A 17,918-nucleotide genomic window follows, 5' to 3' on the forward strand; every position below is an offset into this window, starting at 1 on the left:
GGATTGTAACTACCAATTGGATATAACGAAATTGGGGAGAAAAAGGGGTAATAAAAATATGAAATAAACATTTTAAAAAATAAAAAAATGTGTGTGTGCATATTTGTACCTGCGTGTGTGTGTGTGTGTGTGTGTGTATTGTCTCCAGGGCCAGAGGGGTACAGATGTGTGCCTGGTCCAGTGTGCTGGGGGCCGGCGGCCCACCAGCATCATCTATGAGATCAACAAGTTCCTAATCGGGCTACAGTGGGGTCAGGAGAGGCAGGGGTCCCAGGGGATGATGATGGCAGGGCAGAGGCTGGATGATGACACCAACCGCTCTTTCTCATCCATAGAGGAGGACTTCCTTACTGCCTCAGAACACCTGGGGGATGACAGCGAGGATGACGGCTTACGAAACGGTGATTTATTCTGATCCTTTTGAATACCCATGTACTGTATTTGAGTTCAATGTATTTTACTGACATATGTGGTGAATATTAAAGTAGAGTAATGTAGTCTATATGGCTAAGTTTGAATAGCATGAGGATCGCAAATATGAAAATGTTGATCTCAGTTACTGTTCTAGATCACTTTTGACAAAAGTGTCTGCTAAATGGGATAAATAATTTATTATTTACAAATATACTAATGTGAAGCACTCCTTTTGGGAGGAAAAATCTGACATTTTTGTAAGGTAATACATTATTCAGTAGCCTACTCTCAAAACAGGTCAATGCATAGGTGCTGTAACCACTTTTGCCGATAACAACTTCAATAAAAATCAAAGTTGTTATTGATGTAGTGTTATTATAGCGTCTTCAGTATGTACAGTGCATTCGGAAAGTATTCAGATCCCCTTGACTTTTTCAACAACAAAAAATATCGTTACAGCCTTATTCTAAAATATATAATTCTTACCAATCTATACGCAATACCCCATAATGACATAGTATCGTAACAAAATGTGGAAAAAGTCAAGGGGTCTGAATACTTTCCGAATCACAAATAGTCTACATGTTCCTTGAACACTATTCTTACCACTGAAGATGTCCCTCGTCTCGTTTCAAAAGGGAACGACAGGCATTCAGCTGTTGTTCTCTTGTTCTCTCGTGCCTGTCAGTCTTCATCTGTAAAAACACTTCTCTGTGGCTGGCTGGCTGTGTAGCTCCTTAGAGCGTTTGTGCCTCGCATGGTGTGCCGTGCAGCTGAGGGCACATACAGTAGAATAGATCAATGCCTGTCATGATTGAGATTAATATACAGTATATGGCCCTGAGTTTGGCGGTGCTTTTCTGCACAGTGACAAGTCTCCCTTTATCTATAATTTGAATCTCCTGTAAGCAGAGATGGGCAGTATTTCTGTTACATGTATTTGAAATACTTATTTTAATTACTTATGAGTATTTTGTCATTTGAATTACACTGGGCTGAATTACACTCCAATGTATTTTGAATTGTCAAAATACTGTAATTTATAACGGTTCACATTTTGTGGCCCCCCTTTCACCCTGCATTGGTATCAGAAGTCTAAGAGCACTACAGTGTGATAAAAGCATCTGCTAAATGAACTAAATATAAATGTATATGTAAAAATGAACAATTGCAAAGCATGCTGAGTATTATTCTAATGAGCTCCGCCCCGAAACAATAAACAGCCTGCTTTGCAGTTCATTTTGGTTTGTTCATTTTCATATATACATTTACATTTTGGTAATTTAGCAGACACGCTTATCCAGAGAGACTTGCTCAACTAAGGTAGTTAAACAACAAGATATCACAGTCATTGCATTAAAAACGTTTTTGTAACCGATACTGAGAATTTAGTTGTTCTTTGGGCCGGCTACTTGCAAATGTATTTTTGTATTTTATTTTGATACATGGATCTTTATTACATTTTGTATCTGTATTGTTCCCATCCCTGCCTGTATGAATTTAGAACCAACACTGTGTGAAGGTTCTCCTTTGAGTCAATGTACCAGTAATATTCATTATCAGATCAAGCCTCGGATAGGAGGTTGCTCTTTTTTACTTTGCATGGGGGTAAGTTAGCCTGTTCCCAGATCTGTTTGTGTTGTATTGTAGCCTGTGTAGCCAACTCTTATGGTCATTGGTAAGACAGCACAAACATAACTGGGACCAGCTAGGGTTTGGTTGGTAGCTATAGTTATGTTTGAGTGGGTAAATACTGCTCAGTGAAAGTCTGGTGTTATTGCTAGCTTGGTTAAACCAGAGCTGGGTTGTCATCGCTCTTGCTCTGGCACATTGGGAATTTGATGGAAGTACTTTCTAACAGGTCTGGACATGCCTCTCTCTCTCTTTCTCCCCTCAGAGCCAGAGTGCAGTGATGTGGCAGAGGACTTGTTAGATGTAGCACACAGCGACAGACCACCGTGTCAGAGGGGACACCTGGGCCAGCACCAGTGGCAGGACAGCGAGGACTCCAAGGTGACCATCTGCGCTCCCCCAGCCACCAAGAAACGAGGAGGAAGGGCACCAGTGAGAGCTAGCAGTCATCACACCAAGGAGTCGGCTGGCCACTACGCCACCAACCTGGCCGAGTCGGTACTGCAGGACGCCTTCATCCGCCTGTCTCAGGACGAACCATCCTTCGCACCTGAGGCCGCTGTGAGCATGTCCCCCGGCAGCCACCACCCCCCCACCGGCCTTGCCTGGACAGGAGCAGAGGAGCCCTGTCGGGCACGCGCCTGCTCTTTTGAGCTCCCCAAGATCGTCATAGTGCAGAGCCCGGATAGCTGTGAGGGCCTGCCAGAGTGGCTGGGTACTCAAGCCTCTCACGTGGCTCTGGAGCATGGTGTTGGTGGTGATGGTGGTACTGCCAGGCAGGTACCGGCGGAACATGGACCAGAGACCCATGGCTTCCTCCCTACCACCACTACCACTGGACGCCACCCCACCAAACCCCTGCAGCGGGCCCTGGCATGCGCTGCCAGTGTCATCGGCACCATCTCCAGCCCACAGGTAGCAGAGCAGCTGGCAATGGAGCCAACAGAGGAGGACATGGAGAGAGAGGGACAGAGGGGCACTGACTACTCCTTCTCCTCAGCCATGTGCGGGATGGCCCAGGTGGCGGGGGCGGTGGCTGTGGTGGAGCTAGCTGAAGAGGCCGGGGAGGTGGTCTGCGAGTCAGAAGACGACTCCACCACCGAGGTCTACTCGGCCGCCTCCGTGGGGCTCCTATCTGCAGCGCAAGCCTCCACAGCTATCACCCTCCACTGCAGCGTGGCCGAGGGGACCAGCATCGAGGCCTTCCGCACCAGCATTGCTGAAGTTCTTCACAAGGAGGCAGCAGGGGTGCTGGCTCAGCCCCAGGACTACAAGAGTGTGGCCCATCTACTGGAGTCCACCCACAACAGGATTGTGGACGGCATCACGTCTCCCAAAAAGTCATGTCTGGACAAGATGGACGAGACGGAGGTGGACAATTTCATCAGCGAAGTGGCCGACGGCCTCTTCAAACACGCGTTCGAGAAAGCGAAAAAGAAAAAAGAACTGAAAGGCCCGGACAAAGACGTCACTGATATCCAGGGCTTTCTGCAGGAGAGCGTGAGCAATGTGCTCTTCGACATCCTATGTCTCACTTCAAAGCGGATCGGTGACATTTCCAAATGTGATATAGGGTCGTTTGACAGACAAGAGGGTGATGTCGGCTTCAGGGACTATGAGGCGGCCGCCACCACCAAGGAACCATTAAGCCAATTACAGTGCTTCGTTGGCTCCAGCCAGCCCGATAATTGTGAAGCCCAATGGGCAGATAAGACACCCGTCTACTCCGGGATTAGGGAGGAGAAATATGGACTGGAGGAGAGGGAGAGTGAACCTTATGAGTCTCACAGCTTGCCACATATCAGAGAGCAGCAGCAGCGCAGACAAGCTCCGACAAAAGTCTCGTCCTCTATTAAGGACTGCTATGACCTCCAGGGCCAGCAGGCCAGAGGAAACATCAGAGAACCTTTTCCAGAGAGCTTAGCCCACCAGGTCTCTTCATCCCTGGGCACAGAGAAAAGATTGATAGCCAGTACAGACAGCAGACATTCTTCTCTGACCCCTCAGTCCTCTTTTAGCTCCTCCTCCACAGGGGCCTTGGTCTGCCTAAAGATGGACTCAGAGTCCAGAACTACCCCCATCAACTACTTCGCTGATGATCTGGCCACCACCGTGGTCTCCATGGCCACTGAGCTGGCCGCCATCTGCCTGGAGAACTCCAGCGGGAAGCAGCCGTGGTTCTGTGCCCTGAAGGGTGCAGCCGGCTACTACCCCGAGGGGAGCTACCTACTGCCCTCCTGTTGCACGGCCCTCCGCAGAAAGGAGGGCCAGAATGGCGGTGTGGCATCCAAAAAGCACCGGCCACCGCGCCTCAGTGAGATCAAGAGGAAGACTGAGGAGCAGCCCGAGTTGATGGAGTGCCTGGTCAACCGCGTGGTGGACGAGACGGTCAACTTGGATGACATGCCCCAGACTCTTGATCCCTTCGCTCTCTTTGCCTCTGAGGTCACTGCCCGCATCATGAACTGCCCCGAGCTCAATGTGGTTGACACCTCCAAGCCCGGCCAGCAGACCCGCAGCCGGCTGCAGTGTGAGCGGTGGAGCCGGGGCAAGGCCGCCAGCTATGAAAGCATCCCAGAGGAGGACGCAGGCCCCCCGGGTACACCCAACACCCTAGGCCCTGGCAGCCGGCTGGGCCAGAACCTGAGCAGGGGAGGCTCCATCTCCAAGCAGTCCAGCTGTGAGAGCATCACTGACGAGTTCTCCCGCTTCATGGTGAACCAGATGGAGATGGAGGGCCGGGGCTTCGACCTGCTCCTGGACTACTACGCCGGGCAGAACGCCAGCAGCATCCTGGCAGCAGCCGTGCAGCAGGTGGCCACCAAGAAGAATGGCCACCTCAATGTGAGGACCACCTCCTGTCTGTCAAAGCAGTCCAGTACGGAGAGCATCACTGAGGAGTTCTACAGGTTCATGCTCAAAGACATGGATAAGGAGAGCAAAGACTACAGTATGGGCAGAACTAAAGAGTGGAGCAACAGCCTATTGCCTCCATCTCCCAGAACCCTCTTCTGTATCCGTCAGTCCTCCGTGCCGGACAGACGTTTCTCAGACTCCAGGCTGACAGTCAACTCGCCCATCAAGGCCAACTCCTTTGACGGCTTTGTCCGCAATGTGCACGGGGACACGCTCAACATCTACCCCACCAACTCAGTACAGGTGTCTGCCACGGGCCTGTGCAAGTCTGACTCCTGTCTGTACCAGCGGGGACAGACGGACCAGATCACTGACATGTTGATCCACGAGACCTGGTCCAGCTCCATTGAGTCCCTGATGCGGAAGAACAAGATCATTGCGGACCCGGAGGACAGCATTGACCTGGTGGATGCAGAGTCCCAGACCCAAGTGCTGCAATATGCCAACCGTCTGGCTGCAGACATCGTGGAAACCGGGAAGTCTGTCCTGCAGGAAGGGGATTGGGCCGGAGGAGGTGGCATGGTGGGGCGACAGCAACACATGCCCGTGGGGGAGAGGAGGAGGGGCTTCAAACAGTCCCGCCCTGGCTGCACTCGGAGCAGAGCCAGTCAGGAGCAACCAGGAGGGGGCGGAGACAGCACATGTACAGCAGCGGGGCCCCCCATAAGGGGACCCAGGGAGGTCCCTGTACCGGTGATCCACATCGAGACCGATCAAAGGGACGATCCAGAGTCTGGGGACCCGGTGGAAAGGGCCGGGTGCCAACCCTGGGACCCAACGCCCCCTGAGGGGACAGCCCAGTGGCGCGCTGAGAGGGCCTCGGTGAGGCGCAGCAGGTATGTCCTCTCTCAGTTCACGTTTCCCCTGTGAGTCAATCCCACCCTCAAACACACAAACAGGCTCTCACAGCTCTTCACAGCAAAGGGGCATCATCAGTGGAGATGAGAGCATCACAAGGCTATCAAAGGCTGCAGACTCTCAAACTGCTTTTGATGAGAGAGAGAGAGAGAGTGAGCAAAGAGTTAAAGAAATATGAGAGTAGACAGACAGACAGACAGACAGACAGACAGACAGACAGACAGACAGACAGATAGACAGACAGACAGGACAAATAGTTAAAGAAAGATGGGAGAAGACAGACAAAGCGAGAGAGAGCTCATGATGGAACAACGTTCACTTGCATGGCATTATTTTTCATAGTCCTCCTTGGGAACCATTTTCTGAAACACCTTGAATTGTGACTTAACCTCTACGGCTAGGGGGCAGCATTGAGAATTTTGGAAAAAATATGTGTCCATTTTTAACTGCCTCCTACACCAACTCAGAAGCTGGAATATGCATATTATTGTTCAGGTTTGGATAGAAAACACCCTAAAGTTTCTAAAACTGTTTGAATGGTGTCTGTGAGTATAACAGAACTCCTATGGCAGGCAAAAACCTGAGAAGGTTTCATGCAGGAAGTACCCTGTCTGACAAGGTGTTGTTGTTCTTGCTTCTGTTTATTGAAGAGTCAGGATCTTAGCTGTAACGTGACAATTCCTAGGGCTCCAATAGGCTCTCAGAACCCGGGAAAAACCTGAACGATGACGAGGCAGCCTCAGGCTGAAACACAGAATCCCCTTTTCCAAGTGTCCCATCAGAGGACAATAGAATTAGGCGCGTACGCGATTCGACCCCGTGGAGTATTTTCCTTCGGCTGTTTAGCCAATTGCAGATTCCTGGTCGGAATATTATCGCTTTTCTACGAGATAAATTGCATAAAAATTTCTTCTAAACAGCGGTTGACATGCTTCGAAGTACGGTAATGGAATATTTAGAATTTTTTTGTCACGTTCTGCGCCATGTGCACGACCGTGATTTAGCATTCTGATAGTGTCTAGAACGCACAAACAAAACGCCGCTGTTTGGATATAACGATGGATTATTTGGGACCAAACCTTGATTTGTTATTGAAGTAGAAGTCCTGGGAGTGCATTCTGACGAAGAACAGGAAAGGTAAGACCATTTTTCTTATAGGAAATGTGATTTTGGTGAAGGCTAAACTTGCCGGGTGTCTAAATAGCTAGCCCGTGATGGCTGGGCTATGTACTTAGAATATTGCAAAATGTGCTTCATCCGAAAAGCTATTTTAAAATCGGACAATTCGAGTGCATAGAGGAGTAATGTATCTATAATTCTTAAAATAATTGTTATGCTTTTTGTGAACGTTTATCGTGAGTAATTTAGCAAATTGTTAGTAAATTCCCCGGAAGTTTGCGGGGGGTATGCTTTTTCTGAACGTCACATGCTAATGTAAAAAGCTGGTTTTTGATATAAATATGAACTTGATTGAACAGACATGCATGTATTGTATAACATAATGTCCTAGGTGTGTCATCTGATGAAGATCATAAAAGGTTAGTGCTGCATTTAGCTGTGGTTTGGGTTTTTGTGACATTATATGCTAGCTTGAAAAATGGGTGTCTGATTATTTCTGGCTGGGCACTCTCCTGACATAATCTAATGTTTTGCTTTCGTTGTAAAGCCTTTTTGAAATCTGTCACGTCTATGTATATTTGCGTCTTGAAGGTCTTCGTCGGGTATCTCTGTTGGGCACAGGCCTTTGTGGAAAGGGTTCCGCTTTTGAGGAGGGTTGATTGAGCCTTCTCCTTTGGAGGGCCTTCTCCTTCGTTCTCAGGTGTATTTCTCTGATTGTCCACAAGAGGTCACGGTGTCCTTCTTCTTAGTTGTCTTAGTTACTTGCACTAGTTCTGGAAGAGTGGTTTCCTGATGACAGCTAATCAGCCGTGTCGGTGATCCCAGAGTGGTGATGAAAGCATTGTAGGCAATGATGATTTGAAGAGAATAACTGGATGGTCCTGCTTAAATTCACCTTCTTGGATACAGTACTTGGATTGTTAGAGGTTCCTTAGCATTGGATCCCCACGGGGGACCAGTATGGGAAAAAAATGTATGAAATGTATGCATTCACTACTGTAAGTCGCTCTGGATAAGAGCGTCTGCTAAATGACTAATATGTTTAAAACAATGTAAAATGGATTGTTAGAGGTTCCTTTGTTTTCTGTAACCCAAAACACAGCCAAATCAAACTGTAAATGCGTCCAACGAGTCAAGTTACAAGCTTGATTTAGTCATTACTTGCAACAGATATGGAACCAAATACTAAACTTGGACTATTTTAAAGTGGAACTGGCAGCATTTTAACAAATTTGCAGATATGAAACAGACTATCATAATATCAGTAAAAAATATCAAATTCCCAGTTTATGCTTCAAAACCAACTTTATAAGAGTTTCAAAAGTAATCGGTTCTATTTGACTCAAAATTCCATGACGGACAGTAAGCCATTGTTGTCAGAATATATGGATGCAGTTCAATGCAGGATTAATATAATTCATCAATACATTTCTTGGTAGTCCAAAAAAATCAGGTTGTAAATCACAGTTTGCCTGGTACATTGTTTGCTTTCTCCACCAATTTGGGATGCACTGTTTTAGTTTCAATGTCAATATAATCAAACTAGCAAGGGCAATGATCACAAGCCAGTAATAATGTGGCTAATAGGCTAATGCACATGTGTCAAACACAAGGCCCGCGGGTTGAATGGGACACACAAGCCAATATAAACTTGTCAACAGTTGAGTCATCTACTTTATGAAATTACTACCTGATGTGCTCACATCGGTGAATTCAACTTCAATTTCGCTGCTTTCGAGTGTCCCGTTTACAGCGTGCAGCGGAGGGAAAGTGTACAGACCACATGCCACAGTCCTAGCTAGGCTACTAAAATGTTGCTGTCTGGCTTTGGTTTTTAAAGCTTGACAATGAACAACCAAAAAAGTCAACCTGCAACAAACCACCATGCAAAGGAGAAACATGTAGCCTATTACAACAACATTAGAGCAGTAGCCTAGAGTGGCTACACTACTACAATACATTTTGAGTGCACCATACAGAAATGCTGCATTCAACCACACCGATGATCCATGATGTGCAAAAAACAAACCATGTTTTAAGTTTAAACATTACAAAATGTATAGCTACGTTTTGTTATTTGGAGGTATTCAATACTATTGATTAAGGTTGTATCATATTATGCACATCTGCAAGCAGGGAAGCAAAGGCTGGGCAAATATTGTTTATCTCTTTTGTTTTAATGTTAAAATTCTATTTACATCATCCTATGTACATCAGTGGACATAATAATTTTTTCAAATAAAACAATGGCCAGTTTGGGTCGCAGTTGCACATAAAAAATAATAATGCCCACTTATGTACATAGGATGTACATAGGTCTGGCCCGCAAAATCCTTTTTTCATTATGGCCCGTGTGCTTGTTGAGTTTGACACCCCTGGGCTAGCCTATCTATTTATTTGAAATAAAACAATGACTACGAGGTTAAAGTGCAGCCTGTCAGCTCTGATTTGAGGATATTTTCATCCATATCAGGTGAACAGTTTAAAAATTACAGCACTTTCTATACATAGTCCCCCCATTTTAGAGGAGCAAAAGTGTTGGATTAGGACAAATTCACTTATGTGTATTAAAGTAGTAAAAAAGTACGAATTTTGTCCCATATTCATAGCACACAATGACTACATCAAGCTTGTGACTCATTTGCTGTTTGTTTTTGTTTGGTTGTGTTTCAGATTATTTTGTTCCCAATAGAAACTCATAGTAAATAATGTATTGTGTCATTTTGGAGTCACTTTTATTGTAAAGAAGAATAGAATATGTTTCTAAACACTTCTACATGAATGTGGATTCTACCATGATTACATATAATCCTTAATGAATTGTGAATAATGACAAGTCAGAAAGTTATAGACGCACAAATATCATACCCCCCAAAAATGCTAAAAATATAAGGGTGAGAGGTAAGAGGTAATGTCTTGGGGGTATGATATTTGTGCATCTGTAATCCAAACGTATGGAGTATAGAGCCAAAAGAAGGAAAATGCTTCACTGTCCCAATAAGTACAGAGGGCACCGTAAAAGGTGACATTTTACTTGATCTCAAAAAAAATTTAAAGTATAGAGACACATTTTTTAAAATTACTTCCCTGTCCAAATACATATGGATGGAAGTGTATATCACACATACAGTATATTATGTATATAAGAGACACAGGCTACATACAAAAGTGGCATCATATTGTCCTGTAATTTGGGTCTGACATTTCACTCAGAGGAAAATTGTGTAACAGGGACTCAGTAAGGTGAGAAGATTCACACAGACCTTCTTGGTAACGTGAGAGTGGCCTTTAGGGGGGCAGTGAAGTGTGAATATACACACTGCAGGGAGGCCTTGTACTGGAGGAGGTGGGCAGCACAAGGAGGTTACAGAAAACTTCCAAAGTGCTTCAGGTCACTTTATTGGCATTCCAGGAATTAGTTGCGCATCTTGAGCTCATCAGCTAAGCAACAAACATTTGCAGACCACGTTGACATGCTGTAGATGACAACACAAGGTCTCAGAAATAGATAGAGCAGATAAAATATAAAGTGAAGTGTTTAGAAAGGAAAATAAACAATGGGGTTTAAATACTTTGGAGGTAATTGACAAAACAAACATAGTATCATATACATGTAACTGCCAAAATAAAGGAAACACCAATAGGGTGTTGGGCAATCACAAGCCAGAACAGCTTCAGTGCACCTTGGCATATATTCTACAAGTGTCTGGAACTCTATCGGAGGGATCCAACACTATTCTTCCACGAGAAATTACATAATTTGGTGTTTTGCTCCAGAATCTCCCAAAAGTGTTGCTTAATTGCTTAACTAACTCATGAACCCAACCTGTGTGGAAGCACCTGTTTCAATATACTTTGTATCCCTAATTTACTCAAGTGTTTCCATTATTTTGGCAGTTACCTGTAGATTGGATTGACACATGCAATAAATTAAATGAAAAGGAAAATAGTTGGAAGAGATTTATATTTCAGCTGCTTAATGATTGTAGGGTTTGCTGGTTTTTCACTTAACACTTAATAAACTCCAATTAGGGAACAATTCATCTCCATCTGGGTCTTTCCCTGGTGAAAACGTGAGGCTCATTGACATTGACAAACAACACCTTAACCAAATCTGGGAATCTGGCATCTTTCAATCATCTAATCAGGATTTAAATTAATCAGTTTCTCTGTTGCATTAAAAAACCAGCCAACACTGCAGCCTTTCATTTCATTTTTTTATTCATGGTTAATTTGGATAGGCACAAATACAAAATCCTTTACACACTAAAGGTCCTGGGTTATCCACCCTCTATAACAGGGGCACATATTTTAGGAAGGCCAATACTTGGTGGGGGGGGGGGGGTGTATGTAATATGTGATGAACAGGATTTCATGGTCCCAACACAAATGTAAAATGTACAGTATCTCACAAAAGTGAGTACACCCCTCACATTTTTGTAAATATTTGAGTATATCGTTTCATGTGACAACACTGAAGAAATGACACTTTGCTACAATGTAAAGTAGTGAGTGTACAGCTTGTATAACAGTGTAAATTTGCTGTCCCCTCAAAATAACACAACACACAGCCATTAATGACTAAACCGCTGGCAACAAAAGTGAGTACACCCCTAAGTGAAAATGTCCAAATTGGGCCCAATTAGCCATTTTCCCTCCCCGGTGTCATGTGACTCGTTAGTGTTACAAGGTCTCAGGTGTGAATGGGGAGCAGGTGTGTTAAATTTGGTGTCATCGCTCTCACACTCCCTCATACTGACTGGTCACTGGAAGTTCAACATGGCACCTCATGGCAAAGAACTCTCTGAGGATCTGAAAAAAAGAATTGTTGCTCTACATAAAGATGGCCTGGGCTATAAGAAGATTGCCAAGACCCTGAAACTGAGCTGCAGCACGGTGGCCAAGACCATACAGCGGTTTAACAGGACAGGTTCCACTCAGAACAGGCCTCGCCATGGTCGACCAAAGAAGTTGAGTGCACGTGCTCAGCGTCATATCCAGAGGTTGTCTTTGGGAAATAGACATATGAGTGCTGCCAGCATTGCTGCAGAGGTTGAAGGGGTGGGGGGTCAACCTGTCAGTGCTCAGACCATACGCCGCACACTGCATCAAATGGGTCTGCATGGCTGTCGTCCCAGAAGGAAGCCTCTTCTAAAGATGATGCACAAGAAAGCCCGCAAACGGTTTGCTGAAGACAGGCAGACTAAGGACATGGATTACTGGAACCATGTCCTGTGGTCTGATGAGACCAAGATAAACTTATTTGGTTCAGATGGTGTCAAGCGTGTGTGGCGGCAACCAGGTGAGGAGTACAAAGACAAGTGTGTGTTGCCTACAGTCAAGCACGGTGGTGGGAGTGTCACGGTCTGGGGCTGCATGAGTGCTGCCGGCACTGGGGAGCTACAGTTCATTGAGGGAAGCATGAATGCCAACATGTACTGTGACATACTGAAGCAGAGCATAATCCCCTCCCTTCGGAGACTGGGCCGCAGGGCAGTATTCCAACATGATAACGACCCCAAACACACCTCCAAGACGACCACTGCCTTGCTAAAGAAGCTGAGGGTAAAGGTGATGGACTGGCCAAGCATGTCTCCAGACCTAAACCCTATTGAGCATCTGTGGGGCATCCTCAAACGGAAGGTGGAGGAGTGCAAGGTCTCTAACATCCACCAGCTCCGTGATGTCGTCATGGAGGAGTGGAAGAGGACTCCAGTGGCAACCTGTGAAGCTCTGGTGAACTCCATGCCCAAGAGGGTTAAGGCAATCCTGGAAAATGATGGTGGCCACACAAAATATTGACACTTTGGGCCCAATTTGGATATTTTCACTTAGGGGTGTACTCACTTTTGTTGCCAGCAGTTTAGACATTAATGGCTGTGTGTTGTGTTATTTTGAGGGGACAGCAAATTTACACTGTTATACAAGCTGTACACTCACTACTTTACATTGTAGCAAAGTATCATTTCTTCAGTGTTGTCACATGAAAAGATGTACTCAAAAAAAATATAAAAATGTGAGGGGTGTACTCACTTTTGTGAGATACTGTATATAGTCACAGTACATAGCACACTTTTAAAAAAACTACATTCTAGAATCAAGAAATGTACAATCTGTATCCCCTGAACAAGAATAGAACCAAATCAATAAATGAGGAGAAAGATCACATCAGAGGGGTTGAGCTCCTCCCAGTCTCCCAGCCTATCACATTTTATGTACACTCTTAGAAAAAAATGGCTAACTAGAACCATTAAAGGTTCACTTTATGAATCATTTTTCTAAGAGTGTATACAGTAGGTGACCCTGCTGTTTGCTCTCCCCAGCTGTGAGAGAGACAGGACGGCAGTGCCCTCTGCGGCCGCTGCAGTACCCACTGTAGGTGAGCAAAACAAGCGCTCTCTGAGTGCTAGCAGTGAGGACAGTTCGGGAAGCTGGTCCCAGATCGCCCCCGACGACGACCCCCACGAGGAGACCAGTAGTTTTATCCAGCTGAGCGAGGGGTCAGTAACCTTAGCAACCAACTGCTGCTCCGTCCCATCATGCACTGCTCCGAGCACTCCTACCGCTACTACTGCCCTCGCCGTCCGTCGCCCTCTCATCAGCCCATTGCTGCTCACACTCACTCTTTGCTGTCCTGTGCCAGTCTTCGGCTCTTGCGGCTTCAGTGGAATAGCTGTATGTCCGGGGGCTTTCCTCTCACTGGTAGAGAGCTCACCTAGTACACTGAGCCCCACTCCAGAGCCAGCGTGGTGTAGAGTTCTGGGGGCCTGCAGCCTGCGCTGCAGCCGCAGTAGCATAGGCATGACGTCACACTGCTTCTCACACATTAAAGGCCCACAGAACATTAGCTTTATCATTCCCTGCTTCAGCTACTGTAGTGCCATTTCTCAATTCCACTAGCTAGCCTCATACTGACACACAGCCAAACAAAAAACCTGAGATAGTCAGTCTATTACTGCCATTCTTCTAAGCCAGGAGAAATGAGACCAGGGTATAGATAACAAAGAGTGGGGTGGATAAGTTTCTAGGCTCCAGAGGACTAGGAGGAGGGCTGTGTGGCTGGTTAGCTTCAGCTTGGCAGTAGTAGTGATGAAATGTGTGCTGCTTGCTGCTTTTACCTGCCAGCGTAGACAGCTGTGGGATAAACGAACACCTGGTGGCTGTTGCCTTCCTAACCACCTCATCCCCGATTAACTCCACGATGACACTGCTGACACTGGACATGGTCGCCCACTCCACCCAACTGCTCAATCTTTCCACATCCCTCATCTCCACAAGGAAGGGCCCATTGCCAGTCAGGCTCTCTCTTCCAGCCCAGCCATCCTGATCAGCTGCAGCTGCGGTTTCTATGTTAATCACCAGCTAATGAACAACATTGCTCGCTTCACCGCAGCTCCTTATTGTTCCATTCACAAGTCACTGATCGTGTCGCCTTTCAAGAGACAGGATATGAGTTTTAGTTCTGTTTGGATTTGCAGGAACGGGAACAGCAGCACGTCTAGCCTGGGTCTGGCAGACCTGGAGGGCTTCTCTGACATCCCCACTCAGAGCACAGTAAACAGGTAACTGATAACTCCTAACGACATGCAAACAGCACTCCTACAACACAGTGCTGAGGCTTTAAACAAGGCCCATTGAACAGGAGAATGCAGTCTCATAGGCTCCAGTCTGATTCTCTCTCTAGTCTCTACCCTGTTTATGAAGTGTGTACTTGTTCACTCCAACTCATGAGGAGATCAACCGATGTAGGAAATGTGGTGGATGCTACATCCGGCTACCTACCCCATGCCTACACAAATTAAATGTTTTTAAATCCATGACAGGGAATAAGTTCACACTTACAGCTAGATGAACTAAGCGTTTGCACCTATTTTTTTATAAAGGAAATGAAACATTCAGGACAGAACAAAAAGATAAGGAGAAAGATTAAGATCAATAGAAAGGTGCAACATTTTTCTTTTGTTTTTGGTCTGTTATCAGTTATCCCTTACTGAAAAAAATAGATGCTTAGTAAATCTGGCCTAAGGGTAGAAAGTGAGAATCTGAACGCGACCTACTGTATTGTCTGAATGGTCATGCTCTCTGTTCTCAGTGAGGAGGCGGAGAAGGGTTACCTAAGGGAGAGCAAGGAGAACGTAGACGGTGAGTAGCGTCACCCTGTCTGAGTCATACACACACACACACTACATCACACTCAGTTCCATGTCATTACTGTCTACATTATATGTCACAAAGGAAACTCAACTCTCGCTGTCTCCCCTACCGTCTCATCTTTGTTCTCATTCGTCTTCGCGATAACCTCTATTCAACCTCTTCACTGTAAGATCTATACACACTGAGTGTTGTATGAGCCGCTCACATTATCTATCTATAGCTACTTGGTGTGACTAATTCCCCAGATACTGGAGCTTCAAGAGCAATGTAATGTGTAACTCAAATGTCGAAATGGTAAATATATCACTGCTTTATCTCTGCAGTGCTGCCACTTAAGCATTTTAGGTCAATATAACAGCCTTATATATAGTGTTGTGGAAGCTACTCTGAAAATATAGTTTACCAAGCTACAAATTACTTCACACTGGAAGAAGTTAAGCTAACCTTAAGCAAAATATACAGTTGAAGTTGTAAGTTTACACACACCTTAGCCAAAAACTCAGTTTTTAACAATTCCTGACATTTATTCTGAGTAAAAATTCCCCGTCTTAGGCCAGTTAGGATCACCACTTTATTTTAAGAATGTGAAATGTCAGAATAATAGTAGAGAGAATGATTTATTTAATCTTTTATTTCTTTCATCACATTCCCAGTGGGTCAGAAGTTTACATACACTCAATTAGTATTTGGTAGCATTGCCTTTAAATTGTTTAATTTGGGTCAAACGTTACGGGTAGCCTTCCACAAGCGTCCCACAATAAGTTGGGTGAATTTTGGCCAATTCCTCCTGACAGAGCTGGTGTAACTGAGTCAGGTTTGTAGGCCTCCTTGCTCGCACACGCTTTTTCAGTTCTGCCCACAAAATTCTATAGGATTGAGGTCAGGGCTTTGTGATGGCCACTCCAATACCTTGACTTTGTTGTCCTTAAGCCATTTTGCCACAACTTTGGAAGTATGCTTGGGGTCATTGTCCATTTGGAAGACCCATTTGCGACCAAGCTTTAACTTCCTGACTGATGTCTTGAGATGTTGCTTCAATATATCCACATAATTTTCCAACCTCATGATGCCATCTATTTTGTGAAGTGCACCAGTCCCTCCTGTGGCTTCACGGTTGGGATGGTGTTCATCGGCTTGCAAGCATCCCTCTTTTTCCTCCAAACATAACGATGGTCATTATGGCCAAATAGTTATATTTTTGATTCATCAAAACAAAGGACATTTCTCCAAAAAGTACGATCTTTGTCCCCATGTGCAGTTGCAAACCGTAGTCTGGCTTTTTTATGCCGGTTTTGGAGCAGTGGCTTCTTCCTTGCTGTCGATATAGGGCTCTTTTTACTGTGGATATAGAAATTTTTATACCTGTTTCCTCCAGCATCTTCACAAGATCCTTGCTGTTGTTCTGGGATTGATTTGCACTTTTCGCACCAAAGTACATTCATCTCTAGGAGACAGAACGCATCTCCTTCCTGAGGTGTATGACGGCTGCATGGTCCCATGGTGTTTATACTTGCGTACTATTGTTTGTACAGATGAACGAGGTACCTTCAGGCGTTTGGAAATTGCTCCCAAGCATGAACTAGACTTGTGGAGGCATACAGTTTTTTTCTGAGGTCTTGGCTGATTTCTTTTGATTTTCCCATGATGTCAAGCAAAGAGGCACTAAGTTTGAAGGTAGGCCTTGAAATACATCCACAGGTACACCTCCAATTGACTCAAAAGATGTCAATTAGCCTAACAGAAGCTTCTAAAGCCATAACATCATTATCTGGAGTTTTCCAAGCTGTTTGAAGGCACAGTCAACTTACTATATGTAAACTTCTGACCCACTGGAATTGTGATTAAGTGAAATAATCTGTCTGTAAACAATTGTTGGAAAAATTACTTGTCATGCACAAAGTAGATGTCCTAACCGACTTGCCAAAACTATAGTTTGTTAACAAGAAATTTGTGGAGTGGTTGACAACTGAGTTTTAATGACTCCAACCTAAGTGTATGTTAACTTCCGACTTCAACTGTTGCTTACTTAACGAAAGTTACTTAGAAAAAGTAGTTCACTACATCCAAACTACATCGTGAAAAATTCTATATCTGAAATGTCATTGACTACAAATTGCAAGAACAGATCCCTCTGGAGTCAGATGGTAACAGAATGTGCAATTTAGCCTATTAAAGACAAAGTGAGAATTAGGCACACATAAAGTGTTTCAAGTGAGAATTAGGCAGGACTGATGCCGAAAAAGATTCTTGTCTACTTCACCCATATTGTATTTTTGCAAGTGTGTAGTTCCAGTAGTTACATATCTACATAACTACATGGCAAAAAAGTTATTATTAACTACTAAAAACGCTACCAAGATTTTAATTTAGTTGAACTACCACCAAGCTACTGAGAAATGTAATTAAATAGTTTAACTAAATGTATTTCACTACTCCCCAACACTGATGGTATCAAGCCCTCCTTACCCAACCTATCTTGAACCTATTTGGTGCCAGATCCATCCAATGTGCCATCAGACCTCAATGTAGCTTTGGCATTGAAACTACAGGAAATTAGCTTGATGTACAGAAAGTGGGTGTGATGTATTTCCTGTATGTGTTGCAGAGGGCATCTCACTGCGGTCAGTAGTGGACAGTAGCAGCCACAGGGAGCTTCTGGTGGTCAACTGTGACTTGGATCCAGAGTGTGTGGACTCAGAGCTGCGCTTGGCCCTGCAGTGGATCGCTGCCTCCGAGCTGGGCCTGCATGCCGTCTACTTCAGGAAGTGTAAAGACAGGAGGACGTCGAAGGTGGGTGCAGCACAGCACATCCAGGTACACAGGAT

General features: G+C 45.0%; 1 protein-coding gene across 3 annotated transcripts in view; it reads left to right on the forward strand.

Annotated features, from left to right (window-relative positions):
- The window catches only part of LOC115163219 (A-kinase anchor protein SPHKAP-like), a 63,546-nt gene that overhangs the window by 43,902 nt on the left and 1,726 nt on the right, over positions 1 to 17,918 (forward strand). Inside the window, exons 6-11 of one of the 3 annotated variants that reach the window (XM_029714915.1) lie at positions 149 to 401; positions 2,312 to 5,798; positions 13,263 to 13,439; positions 14,418 to 14,501; positions 15,032 to 15,081; positions 17,699 to 17,907. In XM_029714915.1, the coding sequence (XP_029570775.1) occupies positions 149 to 401; positions 2,312 to 5,798; positions 13,263 to 13,439; positions 14,418 to 14,501; positions 15,032 to 15,081; positions 17,699 to 17,907 (4,260 nt within the window). The remainder of the gene's footprint in view (positions 1 to 148; positions 402 to 2,311; positions 5,799 to 13,262; positions 13,440 to 14,417; positions 14,502 to 15,031; positions 15,082 to 17,698; positions 17,908 to 17,918) is intronic. The other 2 variants (XM_029714916.1, XM_029714917.1) reach the window with 2 other exon arrangements.

Source organism: Salmo trutta, chromosome 26, assembly GCF_901001165.1.
Source record: "Salmo trutta chromosome 26, fSalTru1.1, whole genome shotgun sequence".
NCBI classification, from domain to species: domain Eukaryota; kingdom Metazoa; phylum Chordata; class Actinopteri; order Salmoniformes; family Salmonidae; genus Salmo; species Salmo trutta.